Source organism: Artibeus jamaicensis, unplaced genomic scaffold (genome assembly GCF_021234435.1).
Source record: "Artibeus jamaicensis isolate MK-2021 breed Jamaican fruit bat unplaced genomic scaffold, CSHL_Jam_final contig_332, whole genome shotgun sequence".
Classification (NCBI taxonomy): domain Eukaryota; kingdom Metazoa; phylum Chordata; class Mammalia; order Chiroptera; family Phyllostomidae; genus Artibeus; species Artibeus jamaicensis.
The window spans coordinates 12993192-13020430 of record NW_026521788.1 but is presented as its reverse complement, the minus strand read 5'-3'; the positions used below and the strand labels follow the sequence as shown (position 1 = coordinate 13020430).

The following is a 27239-nucleotide window of genomic DNA, read 5'->3' as shown; positions in this document are numbered from 1 at the left end:
AGCAGGCGTCGAGATAAGGAGGAAGCAGGGACCTCACGCTGGAAAGGACAGGGATCTAATCTCTGGGCAATGGAGATAAAATTCTAATCAGGAAATAATGAAAGCCTTTGCAGATACCATTTTCAACCAATTTTAAAAATCAGAAAATGCAGTAGCAGCAACTGTACTTGAGCATTATTTTATTTTCCCGTCAACGGAATGTTCATTCTTTGGTTACAATTTATGGAATGACACATCTATGATTTACTGCAGCGTCTGATTGCAATGCCATAGCTCCAACGCATTTTTTGCTGCTGTTGTTGATTAGGGTGCTTTCGGTGTCGGTTTATTTTGGCTTCCTCTTACTTGTGAGCTAATTACTAAATGCGATTTATCTCAGAGCCTTTTAATGTTGTATTCTTTAGGAGGAGTTTTTTCCATTGCAAACAAGACTAAAGAATGTGTCTTAACGCACATACAAATTATCATCTGTCTCCTTATTTCAAAATGGATGATTTTAATCACCATTTTTAGCTTGAGTGATTCAGGGGCCTGCCCTCACCGACCTGGCCTTTTCTTTCGTTTCCCAAACTGTTGGTTTCACGAATGTGCCCTTCCAGGGCCAAGCCGTCCAGCAGCTGCGCTCGATTTGCCAGACCAGGTTCGGTAACATGGCGTTTCGTCGGCAACGCCGCACTGAGCGTGCCGGGTGGGGCTTCTGTTTTCCCTCCGGTCACTGGAGGAGTGCGACCTTATTTGGAAATACGGTCATTACAGGTGTTATTAAGGTGAGAAGTCAGAGGAGATCTTCTGGGCGTAGTGCGGCCCCAAAGCCAGTGGCTGGCGTCTTTGTAAGGAGAAGAGAGGACACAGAGTGGCACAGGGAGGAAAGCCATGTGAAGGCACAGGCGACATTGGAGTTGTGCCGCTAGGAGCCGAGGAAGGCCGGCAACCTCCCGGACCTGGAAAAGGCAAGACAGGGTTCTTGCCGAGAGCCATCGCAGGGAATGTGGCCCTGCGGAAACCTTGATTTTGGACTTCTGGCCTCCACAGCTGACAGAATAAACTTTTGCCGTTTTAAGCCAACAAGTTATGGTAATTTGCGAGAGCAGCCCTAGGTAATTGATACAAGGGGCTTCCTGAAGTCAGGCTGTGTGTGGGCTGGCTCCTCCATGCTCCAGGGTGAACCAGCAAGAGGCAGGTGGGGGTTCGGGTCCAGGAGGAGGTGGGGCCCTAAGCAGACTGGCAGGGCAGACACCTGCGGGCACGGAGCCTTGGGACAGGATCCACCGAGTGCACTGGGGTTCAGAGTGGAGACCTGTGACAGGAATGGGGCACCCGCTGAGAGTAAAACTTTAGAGCGGCATTTGCAGCAAGACAGATCTGTTGCTGTGTCATCTGCGCTGAATGTCCTTACCTTCAGACACAGGACAGAGTCGGCCCCAGAGCCTGTACAGCTGAACCTCAAGGCAGGCACAGTGGGGCAGATGGCCTCTTCCCGGGGCGGAGCGAGGGGGTCAAGCAGTTCATTTTGTGCAACAGTTGGGTAATTGGAAGTCTCTTTAGTGGACGTCCCCTAAAGTATTCAATATTCATGCCGTTATTGGGCATCCTGTCCATTAAATGTGTTTTTAGACATGGCTAGTGGATGAGTTGAACCCAGAATCTTTCCCAGGTGTTCTCGTCAACATTGTGGGGGGTAGCCCTGCCTCAGACCCTCACTGTCATGCCTGGAGAGCTGTAATCATTATGAAAATATTAATTCTATGGCAATGGCCATGCACAGCCTTGTATTTTCACTTCATTGAAGAGAATGGATAAGTATAATTGTATACCTTTAAAGTGTTCAGCGTGGTGATTGGGTATACACATGGACTGTGGAAGGATCACTGAGGTCAAGATAATCCACACACCAAACACCACACATAATTAACTGGTTTTGTGTGTTTGTGTGCTGACAAGTTTAAATCTATTCTCAGCAGCTTTCCAGTGTAGCATGCCATATCATTAACTGCGCACAGCATTGTCTTGAGGGCCTTGTACATAAAAATTCATTTAATCCTCATAATTACCTTATGAGGTGCTGATACTTTTATTCCCTTTTAACAGATGAGGAAGCTGAAGTCAAGAGAAGTTAAGTAACTTGCTCAAGGCCACAAAAGTGAATGACTAATTGAATGGTATCAGTAGGTATTACTTATGGTTGTATTAAAAATTGATATGAGGGGTGAATTAACTACATGTGGGTCCTTCAGGCCACAGACCAAAAGAGCTTACTGCAGACTTTTCAGTGTGTTTCAGAGTTTAAAGGATAAGCCTGCACTGGCTCAGGAGAGGGAGAGATTGCACCTTCCTCTTTTGTGTAAGGGATAAAAAGAATATGTAATTTGTAATTAAGGAATAGATTGCAGAGAGGTTTCCTGGCACTGACTGAGGAGTGATGGGAGGGAGATGGAGCTATTTTAATGGCATATCTTTGTCATTAGGGCAGGGCCCTCGTTGGGTGGGGACTGTGATTCAGCTGCGGTTTTGCGTGCTGCATGTGACTCCCTTCTTCTCGGCGGTCTGGGAGAGCTTTCCTCAGCAGTGGCGCTCGGGCCGTCCTGAGTTGGTGCATGCGCATGAGCAGAAACTGGCAAAGTAAGACGTCCGTGTTCTGCCCCCAGTGTTTCTGTGTGTTTTTAGACTCCTTAAGGAAGTTGAGGCAGGTTGATGACCAATCTTTTAGGCTTAGTAGCTGCATCAAAGATGGAGAATTAGCTACAAGGTAATTAGAAACCAGGTGGAATATATTATCTTAAGGCCCGGCTTTCTAAAATTACAGATGTCATTGACAGTTCATTCTGGGTGTTGGTTTTACTGCTGACTTTGGCCATGGTTAGGTGGCAAAATGCAGAGCCTTTGACCTTCACATCATGTCTGGAACTAATAGAGTGACTCAGGACCCTCTCTCTGTTCCTGTAACAGTGGACATCGAGGTTTCTTTGCATGAGAGGCTCTGAAACAACATAGCTCTGGGCACACAGAGAGAGGAGATCCGGTGCGTGTGCTTGGGGTGAGTGTACGACCACCAGGGAGACAGTGACAGGAACCATCAGTGGAGGCCTTGTTGTGTGCTGGGTGAGAGGCAGCCTCTGTTATTATTCTGTTTGTTCTTGGATCCCGGTGAGGCCCCTAAGACTGCCTGTCTGTGAAAGGATGCATAGTAGTACCCCCTATAGAGTTGTTCCAAGGATTAAATGAGATATTCTTGCAAAGTACTTACTGTAATACCTGGAATATACTAAGAGCTCTATAAATATTAGAATGTTAGCTAATTAGTATGATCATTATATCCTAAAATATGAGGTCTGTCCAGAAAAAATCTAGCCATTGTCAATATAACAGAAAGGTTTTTGTGACATCAGTGTAACCTGGCAGCCAAGAAGAGTGCACTGGAGTGCACATCGACATGTGAACAACGACAACTGCACTGTACTAGTCAGTGGAGGTGGTAGCTGCTGTTGAGTGAGCATGTGTACTGTGTGGCTGTTACATTTAAAATGACTGAGCAAGTAGAGCAATGCACCTGCTTCAAATCTTGCATTAGGCTTAAATATTCCTCTGGGGGAACTGTTTGGATGATTCAGAAGGCCACAGCTATGTGCAACTGGTGAGTGGCAGCTTCATTACGACACACGCCTGCTCATGCATCACATCTGGCACAGTGTTTTTTGATGAAAAATGAAATCACCCAGGTGACTCAGCCTTCCTATAGCCCAGATTTGGCACCCTACAACTTCTGGCTTTCCCCAGAACTAAAATCACATTTGAAAGGGAAGAGATTTCAGACTGTCAATGAGATTCAGGAAAATACTACGGGGCAGCCAAAGGTGATTCCAATGAAGGATTTTGCAGTGTTTTGAACAGTGGAACAGACCCTTGGAGAACTGTGTGAAGTCCCAAGGTGCCTACTTTGAAGGGGACTGAGGTGTCATTGTCCTGTGCACAATCTTTTTTGTATCTTGTCTCTTCTTCAATAAATGTCTCTATTTTTCATGTTACATGGCTGGATACCTTCTGTACAGACCTCGTATTGTTATAATGGTAAGAATGAAAAGTTCCTATCCTTCTAGGAAAAGACTGATTGTTCTGCGAACATGGTTACCAGTGTCCATCAGAACCTGTTTTATACCTGTTGAAGTTGATCAATAGCAGCAATCATCCATGGTTCTATAGCTGGTGGATCAGTGACAGCAGCCCCCACACACTGCCAGTACACACAGTTGTAACACCAGACGATTGGTTACAGCTTAACTCTAGTGTGCATGCTTCTGTAAGTCAGCCAGTCAACCACATTCTCACGCCAGCTTCACTTCTGCATCAACAATCAGGTAATGCTTAAACATTCCAGCTTCTGGAAGTCTCCCAGGCCCTGAACTTGAAGAGTTTCCAAATCCTATGTAAGATAACCTCTCTCATCTTTGCATGGGGAGCAAGTCTGTTAAAATGCACCTCTTCCTTGCCTAGCAAGCAATATATTCAGCTTTTTGCTTAGATACTGAGTGGGCACCTCTTTCTTCAACAATGGAAATATGTGTAAAGTGCTAAGGGATCAGAAACATGGGACTATATGGAAAAGTTCACATGAAGGGTGATTTTTGGTCCACGTTATGCAATGGAAGTTTTAATTCGAGTAGAGAAAAATTGTAGGGTAGGGACAGGTCTTCTGAGGGAACACACTGTGAGTGAAGACATAAGTGATAATGGCAGTTGAAGGGCTGCCACCTAATTTGTCATCCCTGAACCATAGGGTGTGCACAGGGTGAGGTGATGGAAACTAGCCCGGAATAGTTTGTAGGGACTGGATTGTAAGGGCCTTGGATTCCATCCTAGGGAGTTTCCCTGTTCTGGGGCTTCTCAAACAATTTTTGAAGTTTGTAGTCTTAACTGCAGAGGCAATAAAACTTTTACCATCAGAGGGATAAACTCCATAGGAGGGAATTTCTTTGAAATCTCCCCATAGAGGATATTCGCCATTCTATTTTGGCTGCCCAGCATCTGAACTCTGTTGTTGTGGTTGGAGAATTTTCCACAGCAGGAAAAACAGCAGAATCTCTTTGTTTCCACTATACAAGCTGAAAATGCCAACTTTTTCAGCCTCCCTTTCAGCTAGGCCACGGCCGCACCCTGGGGTGGGGGTGGACACAGAAACAGAGGAGGCGTGGCTGTGCGTGGTGCTGACGCACACTGCGGAATCCTGAGATTCAAGTATCAGCAACAATTTAATATTGCTGAAATCAGGGTGCTTCTTACAGTCAGTGCTGTGATAGAGTTTGACGAGCAGCATTATCTAATTTCTTTCCTTAAAAAGTAAAATAATAAGGTACAGAATGCTCAGTGGTGGCAGAAGTACCCATGTTGGACTGGTTCTGAGCATAAGTTTGGCCTCACGTCCCCTTGTCTCGTTGTCCAGAACTTTGGGTTATTTTGTAAGCTTCCTGATAAATTCATTCTTTGCTCAAATTAGACTTTGTTTTTCATTGTTTGAAGCTTAGAATCTGACTGGTATATCCATGTCATCCTTAAAAAGTATAGAGCAAATACTGTACTTTGTTAATATATTTGTTTGAATAGAAAACATTCCCCCCCAGCCTTTTTTTAAATTCTTGCCCAAGATTATTTTTATTGATTGATTGATTGATTGATTGAGAAAGAGAGAGAGGGGGAAACAGGGATGTTAGAGAAAAACATCAATCGGGGTGCCTCTTGTATGCACCCTCACTGGGGATGGAACCTGCAACCTAGGTATGTGCCCTGCCCTGGCAAACCCGCTACCTTTTTAGTATACAGGATGTTGCTCCAACCAACTGAACCACCCAATTAGAGCCCCTCCCCAAATCTTCACTTAAATTTGTGTCATTTGATCTTACTGTGTAGAAGGAAACATCCTTTCTAAATAGAGACCCCCTTTGAAGCAAAAACTTTACCTATTTTATTTGTGGCTGAAGAGTCTTATAAAAGACTTAAACAGTCCTAACCACTGTTATTTGGGAAATTAGACATAGAGGTTATGGAGTCTTTAATAAAAGAAGACGAGGCCTCTGGAGAAGGTCCTGGTTTGCGCTAACATTGTAGATGGAGATCTTTGAAGAGGGAGCTACTATTCTGCACTTTCATGAAATCTTCCAAAGTCTAGTATCTGGAGTATTACCAAGAGTACCTAACATCGAAGACTTGGCTTTAACTACTGTTAGAATAGATGAGAAGTTATAAAGCAAGAGAATGTTAGGCATTCACAAGATACTACTATTTTTATCTCTTAAATAGCTTAGAATAATTTTTTATTAGAATTTACTTTCTTAGTGCTGTTAATTTATTTTTAATTTGAGATCATATAGTCATAGTATTTTATTTTCCAACTCCAGTTATACAATACTTTTTAAAATAAGTTTTTTTAATTATATTTTGTTGATTATGCTATTAGAGTTGTCCTGATTTTCCCCCCACTTCCCCTCTTCCCCCCCACCCCACCCACTCCCTCAGGAAATACCTCCACTCTTGTTCATGACCATGGGTCATGCTTATAAGTTCTTTGGCTACTGTACTTTACATCCCCATGGCTATTCTGTGATTACCTATTTGTGCTTCTCAATCCCCTCACCTCTCACCCTTTTCTCTCACATCTGGTTCCCATTGTTTTTTCTTTAACCTTTGGAATTTTAATTCATTTTAATTATGATGTGTCTCTGGGTAGGCCTCTTTGTGTCCTTCTTGTTTGGGACCCTCTGTGCTTCCTGGACTTGCATATCTATTTCCTTCACCAAATTAGGGAAGTTTTTTTTTCATTACTTTTTCAAATAGATTTCCAATTTCTTGCTCTTTATCTTTTCCTTCTGGCACCTCTATGAAGTAAATGTTGGATTGTTTAATTGTCCCATAGGCTGCTTACACTGTCCTCATATCTTTGGATTCTCTTTTCTTCTTGTTGTTCTAATTGGTTAATTTTTTCTTCCTTATGTTCCAAATCATTGATTTGATTCTTGGCTTCATCCACTTTACTCTTATTTCCCTGTAAATTGTTCTTTATTTCAATTAGTGTATCCTTTGTTTCTGACTGGATCTTTTTTATGCTGTTGAGGTCCTCACTAAGTTCCTTGAGCATCCTTATAACCAGTGTTTTGAACTCTGCATCTGATAGATTGCTTATCTCCATTTCATTCAGTTCTTTTTCTAGAGTTTTGATCTGTTCTTTCCTTTGGGCCACATTTCTTTGTCTTCTCATTTTGGCAGCCTCCCTGTGTTTGTTTCTATGTATTAGGTAAAACTTCTTTGACTCTATGTCTTGGTAGTGTGGCCTAATGTAGTAAGTGTCCTGTAGAGTCCAGTGGCACAGCCTCCTCTATCACCCAAGTGGGGTACTCAAGGTACACCCTTCGTGTAGGCTCACTACAAACTACTTTTATAGTTGAGCCTCGATTGCTGCTGGCAGATCAATGGGAGGGATTTACGCAGGCCAGTCAGCTGTAAGGATTGGCTGTGACCACTTAACCACCACCCTGCGCCTTCCATAGAGGATCAGCAGTTCAGGGGCAGGGTGGTGATGCTCCAACTGGTCTGTAGCTGTCCATTGGGTGCACTGGCCCTGGGTTTTCCCAGGTGATGCAGGTCAAGATCAGCCCCCACCTGTTTTTTGCCTGGGGCCAATCTGCCTGAGTTATAAAGCAATCTGAGATGGCTGTTAACTTGTGCTGGGCTTGAAGATTTCTAGGCAAAGCCAAGCTGTGAATCTAGGCTGCTAGTTCCAGGCCTGGGGCTCAGTGAGGCCAACTGCTGCTTATTTGAGAGGATTTAGAAGTTGTGAAGCCTGAGCCAAGATGAGCCATTCATATGAAAAGCAGCTTGGGTGGGCCCATAAGTTAGGTGAGGTGGAGTCTCTGGGGATCTCCAAGGTGAGTCAAACACTGTTAGTCAAGTTGATGGAATCTTAGATATGACCTCAGTTTTCTGGTTCTGTTGGAGGGGAAGGCCCAGAAAAGGAACAATGGTCTCTGTTCACCTTGACCCCAGATACCTCAGCCTCCCCATGCATGGCCCTGGTGCCCCTCGAGCCACCATGCTGGTGCCAGAGCCCAGAGGGAGTGAGTCTGAGTAGGTGAGTCCATGTGTGGGGTCTTTAAGAGGAACTGCCTGGGGCTCCAGAGTTTCTTTCACTGGCTCATTCCCCACTGGTTTTTGCAGTCAGCAATTTTGGGGACTTATCTTCCTGACACTGGAAGCTTAGGCTGGGGGGTCTGTTGTAGGGCTAGGACTCCTTACTCCCAAGCTATGCCTCCACAATTTTTATCCACCACACATGGATGTATGAGCAGCCTGTTCCGCATGTGTGCCCTTCCTACCAGTCTAAATGGATGTGGTTTCTTTAATCCCATTGTTTTCAGACTTCCATTCAACTCTATGTCTGTCTGTTCTGTCAGAACAATCACCTGAGTGATAGTTGTTCTGTATTTTATTTGTAATTTTGTTGTGGTTGTGTGAAGAGGGGAGTAATGTCTGCCTATGCTGCCATCTTGACCGGAAGTCTTTGAAATAAGGTTATTCCAATTCCAGTCATAAAATACTTTTTGAATAAGTTTCTGTGAACTTAAAATTTATCTTTGCATTTCTGGTTTCCCTTCCTCCTTACACTGCCTTCCACAACCTCTCTCAAAAGAAAAAACTTAACAAAATCAGAACCATGTACTTTGAAGATGAGAGAGATCTGATGATTCTACAAAATCTTTAAAAGAAAAATATTAGAATGACGTAATTCTCTTGTATGTTAACTGTCACATATGGTGAGAATACTTAGACTTTCCTTAAAGTGCTCCATGACTGGTCCCATAGAATGAATGACACATGTGCCTTGTTACTACAGGAACATGTTAATAGTCCAGCGTTAAAAGCTGCAAAACACCCTTGTCTAGTGCTGCATTTTGTTTGGTACTTGGATGGAATTCATTGTTGCATAGGAAGACCTAAAGCTTTCATTTGTTCACAATTTGTAAGAAAAGGTCTGGTTTGAGTTTTCACCTATGTAAAAATTGTTAGAGATAATAACAATGTAGAGAAGAGTAGTACTTAAAGCTCCAGTTCTTTTCAAGTACTTATATGCCCTCCTTTAAGAAACATACTTGGTAAGTTACACTCATGGATGGGAAAGTAGTTTGAAAGCAGTTTGAAAGCTTGCAAATGCAAGCTGCTGTTAGTATTTAACAGTTTCTTATTAAGTCAGCAAAACAGCTGTTCAAGGCCCTTCCCTGGGCCAAACTTGCTTAGCTTCATTTCAGTTACAGAAATGAGCATACAATCAATGAGAAACTGCATTTCCGTTAAAGTATATTATGGTTCCTACTTTCTAGAAATCCAAAGTGGGATTTTCTTTAAATTAGTCCCAATCTTAAGAGTTTTGATGTTGTGGAAGTGTGTGTGCACGTGTGTGGTTAGCTTTCTCAAATCCACAGAAGGCTGTTCCTCAGCATCAGGCACTGGTGCTCAGTGGGGGGGTTCTGACTGACCCAGTGAGTCAACACATATTTGGTAGGGAGCTGAAGCACTCTGAGAGAGTTAAAAAAATGCAAGACAAAGACATCCCCCACTTGCAGTGCTTACCTTTTAATTTGGGGGACTTTAGCCAAAAACACAGATTCTGGGCTTACTGCAAAGCAAGCCTGACCAGGATTGAACACAGGCAATGTGTGAAGTGTCCAGAGAAGAGAGACAGGACTGGTGTTTTTGTGGCCTCAAGTCATTAGAGGGGATGAGATTTGAGGGGCACCATCTGGGATCCATGGTATATGGTATAGATGGTGCGGACTGTGTTTTTTTAAAATATTTTATTTATTTATTTATTTATTGATTGATTGATTAATTAATTAATTAATTAAGAGAGGGGAACAGAAGGAGAAAGAGAGGGAGAGAAACATTAATGTGTGGTTGCCTCTCACATGCCACCTACTGGGTACCTGGCCTGCAACCCAGGCACGTGCCCTAGACTGGGAATCAAACTGGCAACCCTTTGGTTCACAGGCTGACACTCAGTCCGCTGAGCCACACCAGCCAGGGGTTGCATGTTTGAATACTCCCAAAGTTCATACGTTGAAACCCTAATCCCCATTGTGATGGTGTTTTGAGATGTGGTCTTTGGGGTCAGTGCTCTTGAAAGAAGAGCCAGGAGAGGCTGCTTCCTCTCTCCCTGTTGTAGGGTGAGAAGGCACACATCTGCAAGCCAGTGTGACAGCCCTCACTGGGAACCAAATTGGTTGGCTGTGAGAAATAAAGTTCTTTTGTTTAAGCCACTCAGTCTATGATATTTGTGTTACAGCAGCCTGAACTGACTAAGGTAGGATATAGATAAGATGGGAGGAGGGCGGGCCTCCCCGAAATGAGGAAATTGTACGGCGAGAGTGGTGGGTATGAGCTGAGTGGAGATAAGGGTGCAAAGGGACCTCCTCAGAAGACTTTTGCATCTTGTGGTGCTCTTAGTCTTATTGATTTGATCATCCATTAGTATAGAAGGTAGGAAAAGGGGAGGAATCAGTCTTGACTTAGCAAAGACCCTCAGCTTTCTCCTTTTTCTCCTCCTTCTCTTTCTACTCCTTTTTCTTTTCTTTTTTTTTTGTTTTCCTGAGTAATAATCTGTTTTGCTTGCCACTATAGTCCCACAGCTAGAAGTATCCCTGGCACTGTAGAAACTATTTGGTGAATATTTTAAGAAGTTACCACCAAGGAACCACAGAGTTTGTTAATATCCAGAATTGGAAGGCCCCTGTTGCCCCTGCTCATTGATTGTGGAGCTTTCTCTGAGTTGGAGGATCTCTAGTTCTTGTGCCTTACATGAGTGGAGAAGCTCGAGGAGCTGGGGTAGCTGTTGTAATGGTAATTTTGAATTTTTCTTATGACCGTCTTGGGAATAGAAGAATGATTTGATTCTTGCTAAACTAAATAAAATAAACAAGGGTGCTTGTGAAATGAAACACTGAAGGATATTTGAAAGCAAAGAATAACAGACTAATAATTTCAGAAAATAGCCTGGTAGAGATTCCATAGCAACAGGCCCTTCGCTTTCTCAGTGAAATGAGTAATAAAAGGCGGCTTTCCTGGGAAGGCAAGGCTCTACAGTATCAATAAGTGGTGTTTAAAGTGGCTTGAATCTCAGTTCAAAGGGAGATGATTTAAAAATATACATAAATATTTAATTTATATTAAAATCACAGAAATTAGCTCTTCTGATTTTTAAAATTATAGTGATCCTTTTGCAGTCAAAATAAGCCACCAGCTTCAGAAATAGGCGTGACAGGCAATCTGGCGCAGAAGGGAGAACAGACTCATGAAGTTGCCATTTTGCGTTTTCTTGCCTCTAGGCTGTGGATTCAACCAAGTAGTAGCAGGAAGGCTTAAGCTTGTGTTGCCATGTTTATAGGTGCGGACTCCTTGCTGTGGTTGTCCCATTTGGTCATGATTTTTGAGTCCTTGCTGAAAATTATATATCTTTTTCTACTTTAGTGTTTTTATTTTTAATTGAATTTATTGGGATGACATTGGTTAATAAACTTATATGGGTTTCAGATGTACAATTGTGTAATGCATCACCTGTATATTGTGCTGTGTGTTCCCCATCCCAAGTCAAGTGTCCTTCCATCACCACTTGCCTCCTCCCTTCCCCCTTTTCTATGTCCCCACCACGCCCCACCTTTCCTTCTGGCCGTCACCATCCTGTTGTCAGTCTATGAGGGCTTTTATTTTTGCTTAATCCCTTCACCTTTTTACACAAGTAAAGTTAGAGTCTGTACTAACATTTAACATTAGCAACCTGTAAGAAACTGGCACCTATTTTAGAGAACACCATTTATAACATCTTCAGTCAGAAATCATATAATTGAATGAGTACATTTATACAATGTTTAATATTTCTTTTATTTTTTATCCTAAGTTAACATCCTTCACCATTCTCAAGTAAGACATAAGAAGGGCCAGGCAATAAGCTTCCTCTGCATTTTTCTTCCCATCTCTCTCTTTTGGTTTTCTTTGCAATCTCCTTTCTGTCTGCCTGTCTCTTAAATATTTTTAAGATAAAGTATTCTTGTTTTAAAGTATGTAAACAATACATACCCATTAAGCAATTTGAGCAGTAGACTGGTTTAAAAATTAATGTGTCCTATGAAAAATAAGTTCACAATTACGCACACGCACACATGGACAGACCTGGTCTTCCCTTTCACCCCTCTGCATGGGTTTGTACTCTATGTACTAGATTGCAGCCTGATTTTTAAGTTGACAGTGTGTCATCAGTCCATAAATAGTGGTGTTTCTCAGTGCTCTCTTCCAGGTCTGCTCCTCTCTCTCTGCCCTCTCTTAACGGCAAGACGCCACTTGCAATTTTAGTCACCCTCATGCTTATTCCCACACAATCCCAGCCCCATTCTGGCGCTGGGACCCCAGATGACCTGTTTATCATTCCCTATTTGGATGCCTTGGGGCACTCATGCCCACCTCTCCCTCTTTCTCTTCTTGTCTCTATATCAGGGGGCAGCAATGTTATTCATCCAATATTCTTAGCTAGAAAGTTGGTATCATCTTTGGTTCTTCTTGTTCCCACTCAACCACATTGTGTCAATCGCCAGGTCTACTCTTTGTACTTCTTTAATGTCTCTTAAACCAATCAGTTTTTCTCCATTGCAACACCTCTGCAGTGCCAGTTGTCTCTTGCTTGGGGAGCTCTACTTTTCTAACTGCCTTCCCTCCTGTTACTTCCCCTCCTTACCTTGTAATCTAATTGCCTCAGAGGCCCCTGGTGATCTTTCTCCTGTGCAAATCTAAATATGTCTTGTAACATTCAGTGACTTGCTATTGCCTTCAGAATAAAGCTCAGACTTTTAAAGACTTACAGGGTTCCTATGATCTGGCCTGTGCCTGGCCTGACTCAGTCACCACCCCCAACTATGTTTGAGTCTAACCCAAACACAGTCGACCACTGTGAGTTCCTTACCCATGCCACGCTCTCTCACTTACACACGTTTGCCTTGGTACATTCTGTCTCCTCATCTCTCTGCTTCATCCTTTAGGTCACTTCAATGATGTTTCTCATATCAGCTGAGTTAGGCATTATCTTATACATTCCTGGAGCATCCCACACTCACCTTTCTCCTGTTGTAGTATTGATCACACTATATCGTAATTGCTTGGGTTTGGTCTGCGTCACTCCCAGCCCCTCACTAGCACTGCCACCATTGCCACTACCAGAGTGTGAGCTCCCTGAGGCAGGCACTAGGAAGAGCGTAGAATGTAGCACCTGATAGGAACCACATGTTTGAATGATCAATGACTGTAGCCAGAGACCCAAAAAGCTGAAGGGATGGCTTGATCCAGAATACCCAGAATTAAATTGGTTAAGTCAGAATCTCCATGTGCCTTGAGGGATCAGGCTGGTTCAAAGGTCAGGATAAACGCATTTTAGGGCCTGAGCATGGCAGTTTGGGATGCCATTGCTCTAGCAGGCTGTCAAATTCATTTTCACCGAGGGCTGTATCAGCCTCACGGTTGCCTTCAAAGGGCTGAATGTAACTTTAGGCCTGTATAAATGTAACTACTCCTTAACAGTTAAGTGAGAGTTTGGTGCTGCCGCCAGGTGGAAACAAGGTGCCAGGCCAGATAAAATGAGGTGGAGGGCCAGATTCAGCCCACGGGCCTTGTATTTGCCACCTGTGTTTTAGGGGGGTAGAACAAAGTGATCATAATTTGTCTGTCTTCAGATTTGCTTTGAGCTTTGTCCTGTATGGGGTCTTCTGTAGACCCAGCAACACATTACAATTCAAGTGAGCAGGAGAGCTGTAGGCTTGTACAGGTACTGAGTTCTCAATGGGGTGGAAGCAGAACTGTGAGAATTCTTGGAGTGAGGGACTTAGATGATATGTAGACATAACACCCAGGGCAGCTAATCTTGCCTCTCTCACAGCTGGTTAATCCTTCCACTCCCTGCCTGCCTCCAACTGCCAGTCAATGCAGGTTCCTTAAAGGAAGACCTTTCTTGGTGAGTCTCTCTTACTTTGGAGTCTCTGTCCTTTATGGACATGCTGTAGAGAAGGAAAAAAATAAATGCCACTGAGAACCCACATGTCTTGTGAGTCCTTTTGAAAAAATTTTGTTTATCAATTTTAGGGAGAGACAGAGGGAGAGAGAGTAAGATTGATTTGTTGTTCCACTTACTTGTGCATTCATTGGTCGATTCTTGTATAGGCCCTGACTGGGGGTTGAACTCATGGCTTTGGCATGTTGAGACAGTGCTCTAACCAACTGACCTAGCCAGCCAGTCAGGGCTCCCCAGCTGTTACGTTTTGTTAAGTGTGACTATGTTCATGCTGATTTGCATAGGATGCTTCTCAGCTCTATAGTGATAAAGTTAATTTGTATATCATAACCCAGAAAGTGGAGGCAGCCCCAGGGGCCCATCCCCCATGGCCAGTCTATAGCCAGGTCAGCCTGTGCTTACTGCAAACACCTGTCAAGGAAATTGAACATACACCAATCACAACCCTCCAACTCAGCTTCAGCTGGTTTACCTTACCGTAAAGAATAGGACCCACCGGCCGTATAAGGAAGTTCCCTGGCCACCCATCCAATCAGGCCCTGTTTCTGTGCCACCCCTTCTAAATAAAGCTCACTCTTGCCCAGTATCCCTCGGGAGCAGTGCTCTGCTGCTCGTGCGGCCTGTACTCCCCCAATCCATGGATTGTTTTCCCTAGAAAAAGGACATCAAACTCGTTACTAAATTGTTTCAGTTTTGTCATTGGACCACTTGGCAATGACATGGGACCCGGAGACAGCTGCCGATGCAGGTGAAGTTGCCTGTGGAGGCTTTTGGTTCGCTGCCTTTTCGGCTGCCTCTGGGATCTCTGGTAAGCCTTTCTTGGATGGAGCTCCACTTGTTTTTTGTCTGAGCTCTTCAAGCTTGTTGATTCCAATCCTGCCGAGTGGGAAATATGGGTGTGAGAGACTCCCGATTTTTCACAGGGTGGAAACTGAGGTGTGAGAGACTCCAGAAATCCCCAGAGCCCTCAGGAGGAGCCCTTCACTGTACTTCCTCCAATCCATGATTGAATTCCCTTGAATAAAGGGCATTAAACTGATTGCTAAATTTTCAGTTTTGTCATTTGATGACAGTAAACTTGGGATATTGAAACATAGTACAAAGAGCTCTGAACTTGGAGTTGAAGATTTGGAGTTAGGATCTGGCTTCTCCAGCTACTTGAGTGATACAGCGTAGTCCTATTTTATGCAATTTTGAATTAAATATTGACTATTAACTAAATATTGACTATTAACTAAATATTGACTATAAAGTAGTAAGTTTCTCAATGCAAATAATTTGAAATATGCAGTCCTCTTGCATGATTTCTAAGCTCCTCAGGTTTGCTGAATAATAAGCTGTTCATTTTATTGAAATAGTTCCACTTTAGCAAGTGAAAAGAAATACTCAATATCTTCTGTCATGGAAATGATCTTAAAATACATAAATCTCAGTCAGATTTTGCCGTGTCTTCAGGAAGGCATTTCTTGCATAAAAAACGATCTCTTTGGCCTAGGTAAGTCCACTGTCTTGTCTTCACTTATTGATTCTCACTGGGGAAAACTGGTAAGAAGTAAAATCCACCTTGTAGTTTTACATGACGAAATAATAGGTTACAGGTGCCTGGTTTAGTCCCTGGTATTAATCAGGCAGTCAGGGGATGTTATTTGATTTGGAAAGTAGAAAAGATAAACACCACAATTTGAAAGTCTATTTTCCACTAGAAATGCTTACAACTGTAAGCAGTAAATGGGGGGATCTCTCAGCATCACTGATAAGGAAATAGGATCATAGGAGATCCTATTTGTAGATATGTATGGATTTTATTTCTGTGTTGAAATAGTGACTTCAGGTAGGCAGACAGCATTTAAAAAATAGGTCTGAAGAAACATTTCTCTTGGTTTCCTTTTCCTAAAGGACCAGAGCATTTTAAATACAGGCATGACTTATTATATTGTGCTTAGCTTTATTGTGCTTTGCAGATGTTGTACCTTTTTTGCAAATTGAAGGCAGGACCTTCCACCAGCAAACAGGTTATGATTGCTTTATTGCAGTGGTTTGGAACTGAACCTGCAATATTTCAGGGTATGTCTGTAATAATCAGACACACAATTTAAAAACAGAAATTTAACTCAGCTTTCCCAGGGCCTCCTTTTTTACAATTATTAAATGGATACAGTAATCCAATAGTTATTTTAATCAGGGGTAAAAGCCTTCAAGATTCCCAGATTCAAAAAACTTTAAGTCACTTTTACAGAAATGCAGATTTAAGGGGAAAAAAAGCACTAGCGTGATGTAGGAATGAATAGATTTATAAGATTTACCCTTGTTCTGAGAGCTGCATATATATGTAATTTTCTAAACTATGGAGACATCAGATGCATTAATCATGTAGTAATTGAAGCTCTTGGGAAGAAACATGCTCTCATAAATGCAAGGTATTATTATTAGCAGTGGAGTGATTAGTTATAAAAATATTTAATTAAAATTTTAAGTCAGCAGCTGAAGAAAAGATTTTATCAGTTTTGGAATAAAATGAACACAGATAAGGCTCAAGATGAGATGAAAAAAGTTAATGTTTTGGTTGATCACATTTTGGAAGAAAAACTTTAAGGATGCATTTGTCCTTGAGGCCCAGGTAGCATTCTGATTTGGGCAAGCTGGAGAAGATGGTCCAGGACCAGGATTAAGATGGAAAATTATTTTCTTTCTCTGGGTCTTGCATTTGTATAAATGGGGGAATTTAAAAGGGCCTGAAGGCAGTGGCCACACAGTTGCATCAAAACTAGACTCTCTCAAGTTCTACAAGGGAAAGCTGAACTCACTGAAATCCTAACAAGGACAAAATATATTTCACCATTTCTGCTCAGGGGAAGCTAATTTGTCCTTAGCTCAGCTGGGGGTTTTGAGCCTCTCAGCATAACAGACAGAAAGCTTCTCTCTTTTCATCATGTATACTATCCTAGCCTCTGCTTTTGAATCAAACAATAACCCAATAACATTTGCTTTGTGGACAGCTTTCTCATGAAGTATCTCCTGTCTTAGTCAGTCTGATTGCTCCTGCATGTAGCAGGGAACCAACAAATCACTGAGGCTGGGGGTGGGGCACACTGGAACTGGGGCAAAGGGTAAAGGAGAATGGCTGGGAGCAGGGAAAGATGTAGGATGACTTCTCTTACAGGTGCCCACCCAGGCTCATCCGGCCAGGGGGCAGGAGGAGAGGGTCTTGGCTTCTCCTTTCCCAGTTCCCCTTGATCAGCTGGGATCTGTCCATTTGATAAACACACTAATACAGAAGTGACTCTGAGTCTTCCTCTTACACTGTAGTCTCTGTCAAGCAAAGGACTTTAAAAGTCCTTCAAGGGCAGGGATGTCTTATTCATTATATAACCCCTGTTAACTATCTACCCCCTTGGTATGTTATAGATGACTTTTTTAAAGTAAAAATATATCTTAATTATTTCAAGATCAACACTCTGCTTTACTATTCTAGAATTTTTGATGAGCTTCCTGTTACAGCAGATTCTGAACAAAGATGTAATGAAGCTTAAATGGGCAAAGGTAATGAAATACTTTCTTTATGTCTTGTGCAGATGTTGTCACCTTGGGGTGGGAGGTAGGGAGAACATGTTAACTCTCACTCATCTGCAAGCACACTGTGTACCGCAAGGACTGTCTTTGGCAGTCCTAGCCCACCTGGTCACTGGCCAGGTGGCGGAGCCCAACTGGGGAAGAGATGTGAGCTCACCAAGAGGGAGGGCCCTGCTTTCTCAGGTATCTGCCTAAATCACTGTTATAGAAACAGGTGAATATGATTATTATTGTTCTCATTTTGTATTTTTCCTTTACATCCTTATAAAGGTAACTGGCAACACAATACCCTTGAAGGCTACTGTTCTATTAATTCGATAAGTACGGTATTCCCTTACTGTTTGCTTTCTTTCTTTGAGGGAAAGCATAAAATTATTTTTACAACCAGGGTAAAGAAGGACTGTGGTTCCCCACCCTGTTTTCTTTGAGGTTGTTGAGTCTTCCAGGTTACACTCCTGAAGCTGCTTTTTTGTGCATGTCTCCTCAGTAAGACGCTTTCTGTGTCCCTCACGGCACCATGCTGGCTCCACGGGGCATGCCATGTGGTTTCTTGATGTGAAAACACATATTTCTATATTGTCACTTTTCTCATAGCTGACTACACCTTAAAATTGATGAATGCATTTAATGTGGCATTATTTTTTAATTAAACGCCATTATTTAATCAAAATGATGGTGGTTTTTATTATTGATGATATTTTAGAATATAGGAAAGGTTAGTTAACTATAGCCGTGTAACAAATAACCCTAAAACTCAAAATAGCATAATCATTTCCTACCTTGCATGGTTTCTGTGAATCAGGGTTCACTGAGGGCACGAAAGGGAGGTTTTGTCTTGGCTCCTTGCTGTCTGGGGTCTCAGCTGGGAGATGCGTAGCCTCCGAGTTAGCATCAAGTGAAGGCTCACTGGTTTCTATGTGAGCTTTGCTGGGGCTATTAATTGAACAGGAACAGTCCATGAAGAGATAAGGAGAGGAAGGGATTAAACTTAAAATATTTACTTATTTATTTTTTAATGAATGCAAGAGCTTTGAAATTCATAGGAGCTTTGGAAGGAAGAACCAATTTGGCATTTTCTGGGAGAGGCTGGACTTGGGTTTTCATCTCAGTGGGGCTTGGAGACAGCACTTTGGAGGTTTAACCAAACATTCTGTCCCTGCAAAGGGCAGCATTACAGTGAAGCCTGGATTTTTGCATCAGGGTCTACTCTGTTGGTTAGTGTTCGTGATGACTTATTCCGAGCTCCTTACTTCTTCTGCAAGTCTCCACACCATCTCTTAAGTTTCCAGTTCTAGGTGGGCAGAAGCGGCATAGCTGCCGATGCCATGTTTTCCTCCACTCAAATCAGGGACTTGATCGCCAGCGGTCCCCAAACACTCCTCAGTCACCCATGGTGGGGAAATGTCCTCTTTCTGCCCCGCGCTGAGGTCTCTGACTTGAGCAGATGAAGGCAGCACTTGCTCCAGATCCCCTCTTGTTATTCTCTGAAATATATGGGAAAACCTGGGGGGCGGGGGTCCAGGAGTTTGTGGCCTCTGGCACTTCTCAACCTATTGTGGGTCCAAAGGATTAGATCAGATACTGTCTTTGAAAATTTAAACAAAAAAACAACAACCAAAAGGCACTCCTCTTTCCTAAAAGGCTGAAGTTTTAACAAAATGGTAATTTTTTGTTAAAACACTTTACAAATTAAATGGGCTGTTTCTTTAGGCCTACATATATTAAGGCTCCTAATGTGATGTTTAAAATATTGTCATTATTTGTCTAGAAACCTGAAATAAACATTCCATCACAAAAATAGGTTTTCTTTTGCTGAAATCATCCTTAACACTAGTTTCAGAAGATTGAGCCTCAGGGGGATTTTATAAAAGGATTAATATCATCATCAAGAGGTCCCATCTACTGACTGTATGCCTCCGGTTGGCAGGCAATGAACAGGGTTTGAATAAGGTCTTGCTTCACAACCTGTGAGGTGGGCATATCATCCCATTTTACAGATGAGAAAACTGAGGCCTACTCAGCAAGTAGCAAGCAGAGTTTATCTCACCTGAAAACTGTTGTTGATGGCTGGCCAGTGTTTGGGAAGCTGTAGAATTTTGCACAGCAGCTACTAAGTCTAGGGAACTAATGTCTACAAACAGAACCCTTTCATGTGAAATTGGGATGTGGCCCGAGACTGGGGGGTCCAACTGCTGAGCATATGTCAGTCTTTCATTTGTGATGCCTGTATCCTAGTCTTGAATCTACGCTCCTTTTAGCTGGGTTGTGTTGATGGTATTCTCTAGAGAGTTTAGCATCATGGGATTTTGTAAATTAGTCGATTACATCATGGGGCGAGCAATGTAGCAATGTCTTTGGATAAGCTAATGGTGTGTGTGTGTGTGTGTGTGTGTGTGTGAAGAGGTGGGAAGGGGGCAAGGGGGAGAAGGAAGAGATCAATCAAGAGATCAAACATGTTTGGGATTTGGAATTTATAAAAATGATTTCAGATTAGTTTAAATCTTTCTTATTGCAGGAATAATGTATCTTCATTGTAAGAACTGTAGGTGAATTTCCCCCATCCATAAAAAAAAAAAGCCATCTTATAGTCATTCACTGTTAAGATTTTGGTTCACATTATTCCAAGCTCTGTATGTGTATGTGTATGTGTGAACATTCATTCATATATTTGTTTTTGCAAAAATGACCCCATACCAAAAATATTCTAGAAATTATATTTTTAGACTTAGTCATTAAATATGTTTTTATAACATTGTTTTTAATATAGTAACATTTTTATGGTATGGTTATATCATATGTTTTGAACATTCGTTTTTTTATCGTTTATTTTTCTTTCTTCTGTTATATTGCAGCAACTGACAGAAAGAGACAGGCTTTTTAAATTTCAGGGCACCCCTTGGCCCCCTCCCCCACTGCCGTTTGGTAGAGCGAGCTCTGTGTTGCTGCTCCGCTGCCCGGACCTGCCTGCCAGGGAAGAGCGCTGTGACACTGACGACTGCTGACAGCTCATCTGCTTTTGCTGTTTCTTCTCACAGGAGACAGAGCCTGTGGCGCCCAGCGAGTCGGAATGTCGGGGGAGAGCAGGAATGCCAGCTCACGAGAGTCCGCAAAACCACCCTTTCCGGGGCCAGGAACCTGTGTGGCTTCAACCAAGGTGGGCCTTTGGTGTGCCTGGGGTTCATCCCCTTGTGCTTGTCACACCCACACAAGAATCTAGGCGTTCCGATGTTTGTTGGCTTTCCCTACAGCCTAAGGACCTGCTTAATGGGGCCTAGAAAGAGTATTATTGAGTCTGAGTTTCAGAGAAATATAAATAACCTACTGTCTCATCTTTCATTTGAAGATTACCAGCCTTAAGTCTTAGAGAGAAGTAAAGATAATCCTGCCCTTGGAAGAGAAATGATGTTTAGGTTTTTCTCTGTGATGATAGTGATGACGGTATAGACATCAGCCAGTTGCTTTTTATGCATAAGATTGCATAGCCTTCACCACATCCTCATAGCCCCATTTTATGGAGGAGAAACCTGAGTCTGGGAGACATGAAGGCATTTGCCTGATGTTGCACAACTGAAATAAACAGCCAGAATTTGAACCTACAGATGTCTGTCTGTAGCATAGCAGGTGTGGCTTCTGTGCCCATCCTAGTGGTGTCCTGAGACCCTGAAGTGGCCCCAGGCTGGAGACAGCCATGAGTTGACAGCAAGGGCCTGGGTAAAAAGCTGTCTGCAGCAAAGTTGGCATGGCATTCTGTTGTGAGCCTGGCATTGCAGCTGTCTATGTCTGCTGGAAATAAACAGGAGGAAGAATTCAGCCACTAGTTATGTCAGCTGTCTTTGTAGGACCTTGTGTACAGAGTAATTGTAGCCCTGACTCCGTGGAAAGATCATTCTGTGCTTCTGAGCCTGACCTTTAGAAATTTTTTTCTAAGGTTTCAGGGTCTAAATGAATCAACAACTACAGAGAAGATTGTGCTATGTAATTGTGCTTTAAAATATCCAATGTCCTAAATTTAGATCACAGAGTTCCAAAGGGTTAGAGGGGACCCCGGAATGAGATAGTCCCCTATCCAGTTGGATTTATGGGCACAATTTATCACTCTCTTCACGAGTTGCCATCTCTTGTCTGTTTATTCTTACTTTTGACCTCTGGTGGGGTAAGATTCAACCTTGTTATTTCTCTCATGATCAGGACATTCTCCTTGCTATTTGAGGATTTATTGTAATAAAGCTATTTTAGCCTGACTAGAGCCACTTGAGGCAGTGACCCTATCTCCCCCGATCAGACCAGTGACTGCCTTTCTCAGCATGAATAAGGCCAACTGTATTCCCATGCACATTTCAAAAAAAGTAAAAACAAACAAAAAACCCCAAAACAACAAATAAAAAACAAAACTAATTCTTTCTCATTCTTTTTTTAAATCCTCACCTGAGAATATGTTTATTGATTTTAGAGAGAGGGAGAGAGAGAGAAACATAGATGTGAGAAACATTGATTTCTGATCTCCCATTTGCACCCTGGGGATTGAATCCACAACACAGTTATGAGACCTGGCCAAGGATTGAACTCACAACCTTCTGGTGCCTGGGATGATGCTCCAGCCAACTGAGCCACACTGCCAGGACTACATAAATTCTTACTTATGTATGGAAGGCTGATGGGGGAAAGATGGTATTAGCAATTGACCTTCTCGAAAATGCCTGAAGTTTGGTAAACTTAAAACTACTTTCTATCTCCCGAATGGTGGGGAAGGTGAATAGGAATATCACTGTCATTAGAGGGCAAGTCAGACATGTAATAGGATTACATGGAGGGTGTCATTCACACGTGACTAGGGAGACCAAGAATATCTAATTAAAGCCCCTCCCTGTGAGGAAACACACAGGGAAGCAACTCTTACCTTTGGGGGTAGAAATTATAGTCTTATTCAGATTCTCAAAGATGTGTGACACCATTTTTCAGAGAAGAGAGGTGCACATACACACAACAGTCTGTGTAACATTTAGGTGGTTACTGACCTCCTCTGCCTGTCTGGAAAAGGACCCGGATACAAGGTTATGGGGCAGCCTTTCTCATTAAGTCAGGCTTGTTTTCCCAACAGATTGGCCACCTCTTGCAGAAACAGACCTGGTCTCTGTCCCTCTGTACCTAAGTAAGTCTCCGCAGGACCCCACAAACCTTGTTGTTCTTGTACCCCCTACCTCTCGCCCTCACCCCGGTTTAGCCTCCATGCTGTACTTTCGCAGGTTCTAGCGGCATTCTAGAAATTCCACATACCAGGTTCGGCAATCACAGGATCTGGGGTCAAGTTGCACATCGGGAGCCATGTTAGGCCAAGTTGTGTTTGTAATTCTTAAATTTAGTATTTAGACAAGGCTGGTAACCTTTAAACTACAGTTAATTTGCCACAACTCTGGTGGTGTCACCCAGGAACATTCTAACGGTACTTGAAAAAAATCTCAAAATATTACAGGAATTATGAAACTTGATGAAGTGGTGAAATGAGATCCAAGGCTAAAAACAACTTTGAGTCAGGTAGCTCGCATTCCTGATAACCTTGGTCTTCTGTTGTACGTCAGCATGTGGCCAGGTTCAGGCGTATCATGCCCAGTAAGATCTTGATAGAGACATGATACTGTAACAGAACACGTATGACTTAGGTCTGGCTCAAGGTAAGGGAAGAAACCAGAGTCAGTCTCAGCAGGTGTAAAATGCCGCCTTCTTGGGGATGGGGAGAGAATGCTATTAGCAATAACTAATTTGAGAAAGGGAAGAAGCATCTCTCTGTAGCAAGGAGTAGTCAAGTGAGTGACAAACATCTCATGTTTCACTTAAGTGAGACGTGAAGGATTATTAGTCTTCGGGGAATGCATCCATCCCTGTAGAAGTGAGGTTTTAGAGCTGATTGTGTTATGGTGTCGGCATTGATTTTTCCATACATGCCAAGTAGAAATAGCATCACAGTTTCAGCTCTTAGATCATTTGTATCTTCAGCTCTTTTCTAGCACAAGAAGCCTTTATCTCTGTCTGTGGATGAGCTTCCAGGAGGACGATGAATGTTTTTGCCAAAGTTTCTATATATCGGTTTTCAGAAGCCACTGTAACAAAATGAACACAAACTTGTGTCTTAAGAAAACACGGATGTATGATCTTATAATTCTATAGTCTAGACCTCCAATATGCATCTCACTGGGCCAAAGAATCAGAGTTTGAACAGGCCTGCATTCTTTCTGGAGGCTCTAGGGGAGAATTAGTCCATTTCTGTGCCTTTTCCCATTTTCAGAGGCTGCCTACATTGCTTGGTTCATGGCCTCTGCTCCATTTTTAAAGCTAGCAGCATGGTATCTCTCTGAGCATGGCTGGGAAAGATTTTCCAATTTCTAAGTGTTATGTGATTGGGCTGAATCACATAATCCATACTCATCTCCACATCTCAAGGTCCTTACTTAATCATATGTATAAAACTCTTTTTGTCATGTAAGGTAACACAGGGAGGGGGCAAGGGGTGTGGACATGAACATATTTGGGGGACCATTACCCTGCCTACTACACATACATTTCTTTTTCCAGGGAAGCAGGGGTGTCCTACCCATGGCGTGTGGGCCACATGCAGCCCAGGATGGCTACGAATGTGGCCCAACACAAAATTGTAAATTTACTTAAAACTTTTTTATTTTGCTCATCAAGTTTCCTTAGTGTTTTGTGTATTTGATGTGTGGCCCAAGACAATGCTTCTTCTTCCAGTGTGGCCCAGAGATGCCAAAAGGTTGGACACCCCTATCAGAGTCTCAAATGGTACTCACGATCCCCAAAAAAGGTTTAGAACAACTGCTCTAGCCTCTTCCTCCTCCAAGTTCGCTTCCTCTCCTGGATCCCCACAGAACCATCCTCACCTGTCACTGCTGTCCCTTTGTCCTCTTTCTCTGCATGGCTCCGACTTGCCACACCCTCCTCACAACGCCCTCCCCACCTCTCCGTTACCTCCCTTGGCAGTACAGTGTTCTCCCTCAAAGGTCTTAAATTTAGTGTCCTGCAGGTATGTCTAGGCTGAAAATGGCTTGTAGAGTGTTTTTATAATATTCAAGTTCAATATTTAAAAATCAGGTTTTATAGGCTTTTGACATTCTCTTGAAAAACGTGAAGATGAGGTAACCCAGAGCCCCCATTCCTACAAGGCAACAATTAATTGGAACCAAGGAGCAGTACTCCATTTTTTCACAGTTCCCCCCCAAATCTGCCCATTTATTTATGCTCTTTGCCTGGCTTCTACAGATATTTGGTTTATAATACTCACCTCAATCCTTTTCTTCCAAGCAACTGCTCCCCCTGGGGACTCTAGCTGCTGGGAGATGAGCCCTAATAAGGTGATGACTGATGCTGTCTCAGCGCCTCCTTTTCCAAGATGGTGCATGTATATGTTAACTTGGATTTTCAGTGTGTCTGAGTGGAAGGGCTATATGGTACACTACTCTGGCACGCTCCTCAGCACCTGGAGCTTTTCAAAACATGTATAATTATAGAACTGCATTTAGTTAGAACAAGAGTGAAAACTTAGCAATCATTAATACAACCTCCTCAGTTTCTAGTGTGATGCCCAGTGAGGCTGTGATCCGCTTAAGCCTTCACTCCCTTTGTGATAGAACCGAGACAAGCACCAACGATCTGTTTGGAGCAGCCACTTAATGAATATGTATCAGTATGACTGATTTTTACAGCTAAAGCGAATGCCAATACCGTGAACCCTCAGACAGGACAAAAGGGAATTTATAAATGTAAGAATACTAATGAAGTCAGGGACTTTTTACCCAGCGAAGTAAATTTACTTTTGAGAGTGATTAACTCACTTGTGTTTAAGCTGTTGTATTAAAATTTATGACAGCATTAAACCTTTAATGTTGTTAAAGACCTTGTCTGAATAAACAGGGGCTATTCTATAGCATTGTGTTACTACTAATTAAGGCAGTGGTTACTTTTGCGAATTGAAGTTCATTAGCCTCTTCATCTAGAAGTCCCCAGTTAGAGGGGGTTGAAGATTGGGGTATTAATGAGGATAATGGCCTTTGATGGCTTTGACTATTTTTGTGACATTCCAGATGAAAGGAGAAGCTTTGTTGCTCTACGAAAAGAGGAAGTTTTGTTGGCAGCCACTTTTCCATGGGGGGATAAATTCTTTCATCTTTTGTTTTTCAGATAAGACACCTTGTATGTGTGTTTAATAGTCAATTGTTTCTTACTTAAATGTTTTTCATAGAAGTAAGCAGAGTCTTAACGAATTCTGCTAAAAAGAGAAAGAATGAGGAAGTGAGGGAGCACCCAGAGGTTTGGTAACAATACAAGGCACAGGATCTGCCTTGTTGCAGGAACCAGAGCAGGAGCTCTGCCTGTCTCAGCATGTTCTTTCTCACTGGTGTGCTCTTCAGGTTTCTTTTCTCTTTCTTTCTTTCTTTTTTTTTTTTGGTTGGGGGGGGTGCTGTGAGGGGGAAGGCCAGGGAATGAGGTAGAGATTAAAAAAGAATAGCTTATCTTGACAATGTTTAAGACTTCCTGGTGTATGGCTCTGTAATGGGTGGGACCTAGCTTACTTTGTGTGTACTATTTCATTCCCCATTCTGCCTTCGCCTCCAAGGGCACAGAAACAATCTGGTGAATGAACAAACATTCAAATTAAATACAGGCCCCTGTGTCTACCAGCTGACCCTGGTCACTTCCCTCCAATCCCTAAGTCCCCTCTAACAGGGTGTTGGGTCAGATGATTTCTAAGGCCCTTTCTGGTTCTTACATTGGAAATGTTCAACACCCTGAATGTTTAAAGGATTAGACATGGAAAGACTTTAGCTCAATGATACCAGCTCTTGGGGTCACAGATAAAAATAATTCTCCCTTCTTGACATAGAGCACAAAAACATCCCACACCAAAGCCTTGAACTGTGGATGGGAAAAGAGCCCACACTTGTTTATCATGGAACTTTTTACTTTTTATTTTTGGAGTCTATGATCACTTGAAAAATTGTTAGCACTCTCATTGGATAGTGACTACGTATTCAGATAGAAGGGAAACTCGTACATTCTCTCATTAAAAATAATAAAATAAGTGAAACATCGTTATATCGAAAATACACAAAGTCCAAGAACATAAAAATGTCTTACCACCCAGATCTAACCACTGTCACCATAGCATTGTATATATTGATGTTGTTGTTACTGTTCTAATGCAGACATGAAAAGCATTGTGTCTGAAAGGAGCTCCCTGAGGCATTAGGGTTTGAATTCGTAAGAAGCACTATTTATTTCAAGCAGGTCCCAGAGTATAAAGCTAGACCAGAATGCATTCTGAAGATGCAGTCTTTATATATAAGGTGAATAATAAATAAATAGGTGATTTATCATCATAAGGCCGGTGAGCTCATTTATGGCTGAGGTGAAAAAATTTGATTTTCTATAACAAATACTCTAATATGCAATTCTTTTTTATTGTTATGCAAGTACAATTGTCTCCATTTTCTCATCATCACATCTCCCTCTTCACCCACCCCCACCTCCCATGCTCAGTTCTTCCCACCTTTGTCCGTGTGTCCTTTATACATGTTCC

General features: G+C 42.5%; 1 protein-coding gene across 9 annotated transcripts in view; it reads left to right on the top strand.

Moving 5' to 3' along the window:
- The window catches only part of FAM13C (family with sequence similarity 13 member C), a 126011-nt gene that overhangs the window by 26307 nt on the left and 72465 nt on the right, over positions 1-27239 (top strand). For 4 of the 9 annotated variants that reach the window (XM_053663996.1, XM_037139927.2, XM_037139926.2 and 1 more), the window contains one exon: positions 20689-20807. In XM_053663996.1, coding sequence (XP_053519971.1) covers positions 20689-20807 — 119 coding nt within the window. Of the gene's footprint in view, positions 1-14699; positions 14892-15529; positions 15579-17555; positions 17624-20688; positions 20808-27239 lie in introns of those variants that run through there. The other 5 variants (XM_053663992.1, XM_053663993.1, XM_037139929.2 and 2 more) reach the window with 4 other exon arrangements.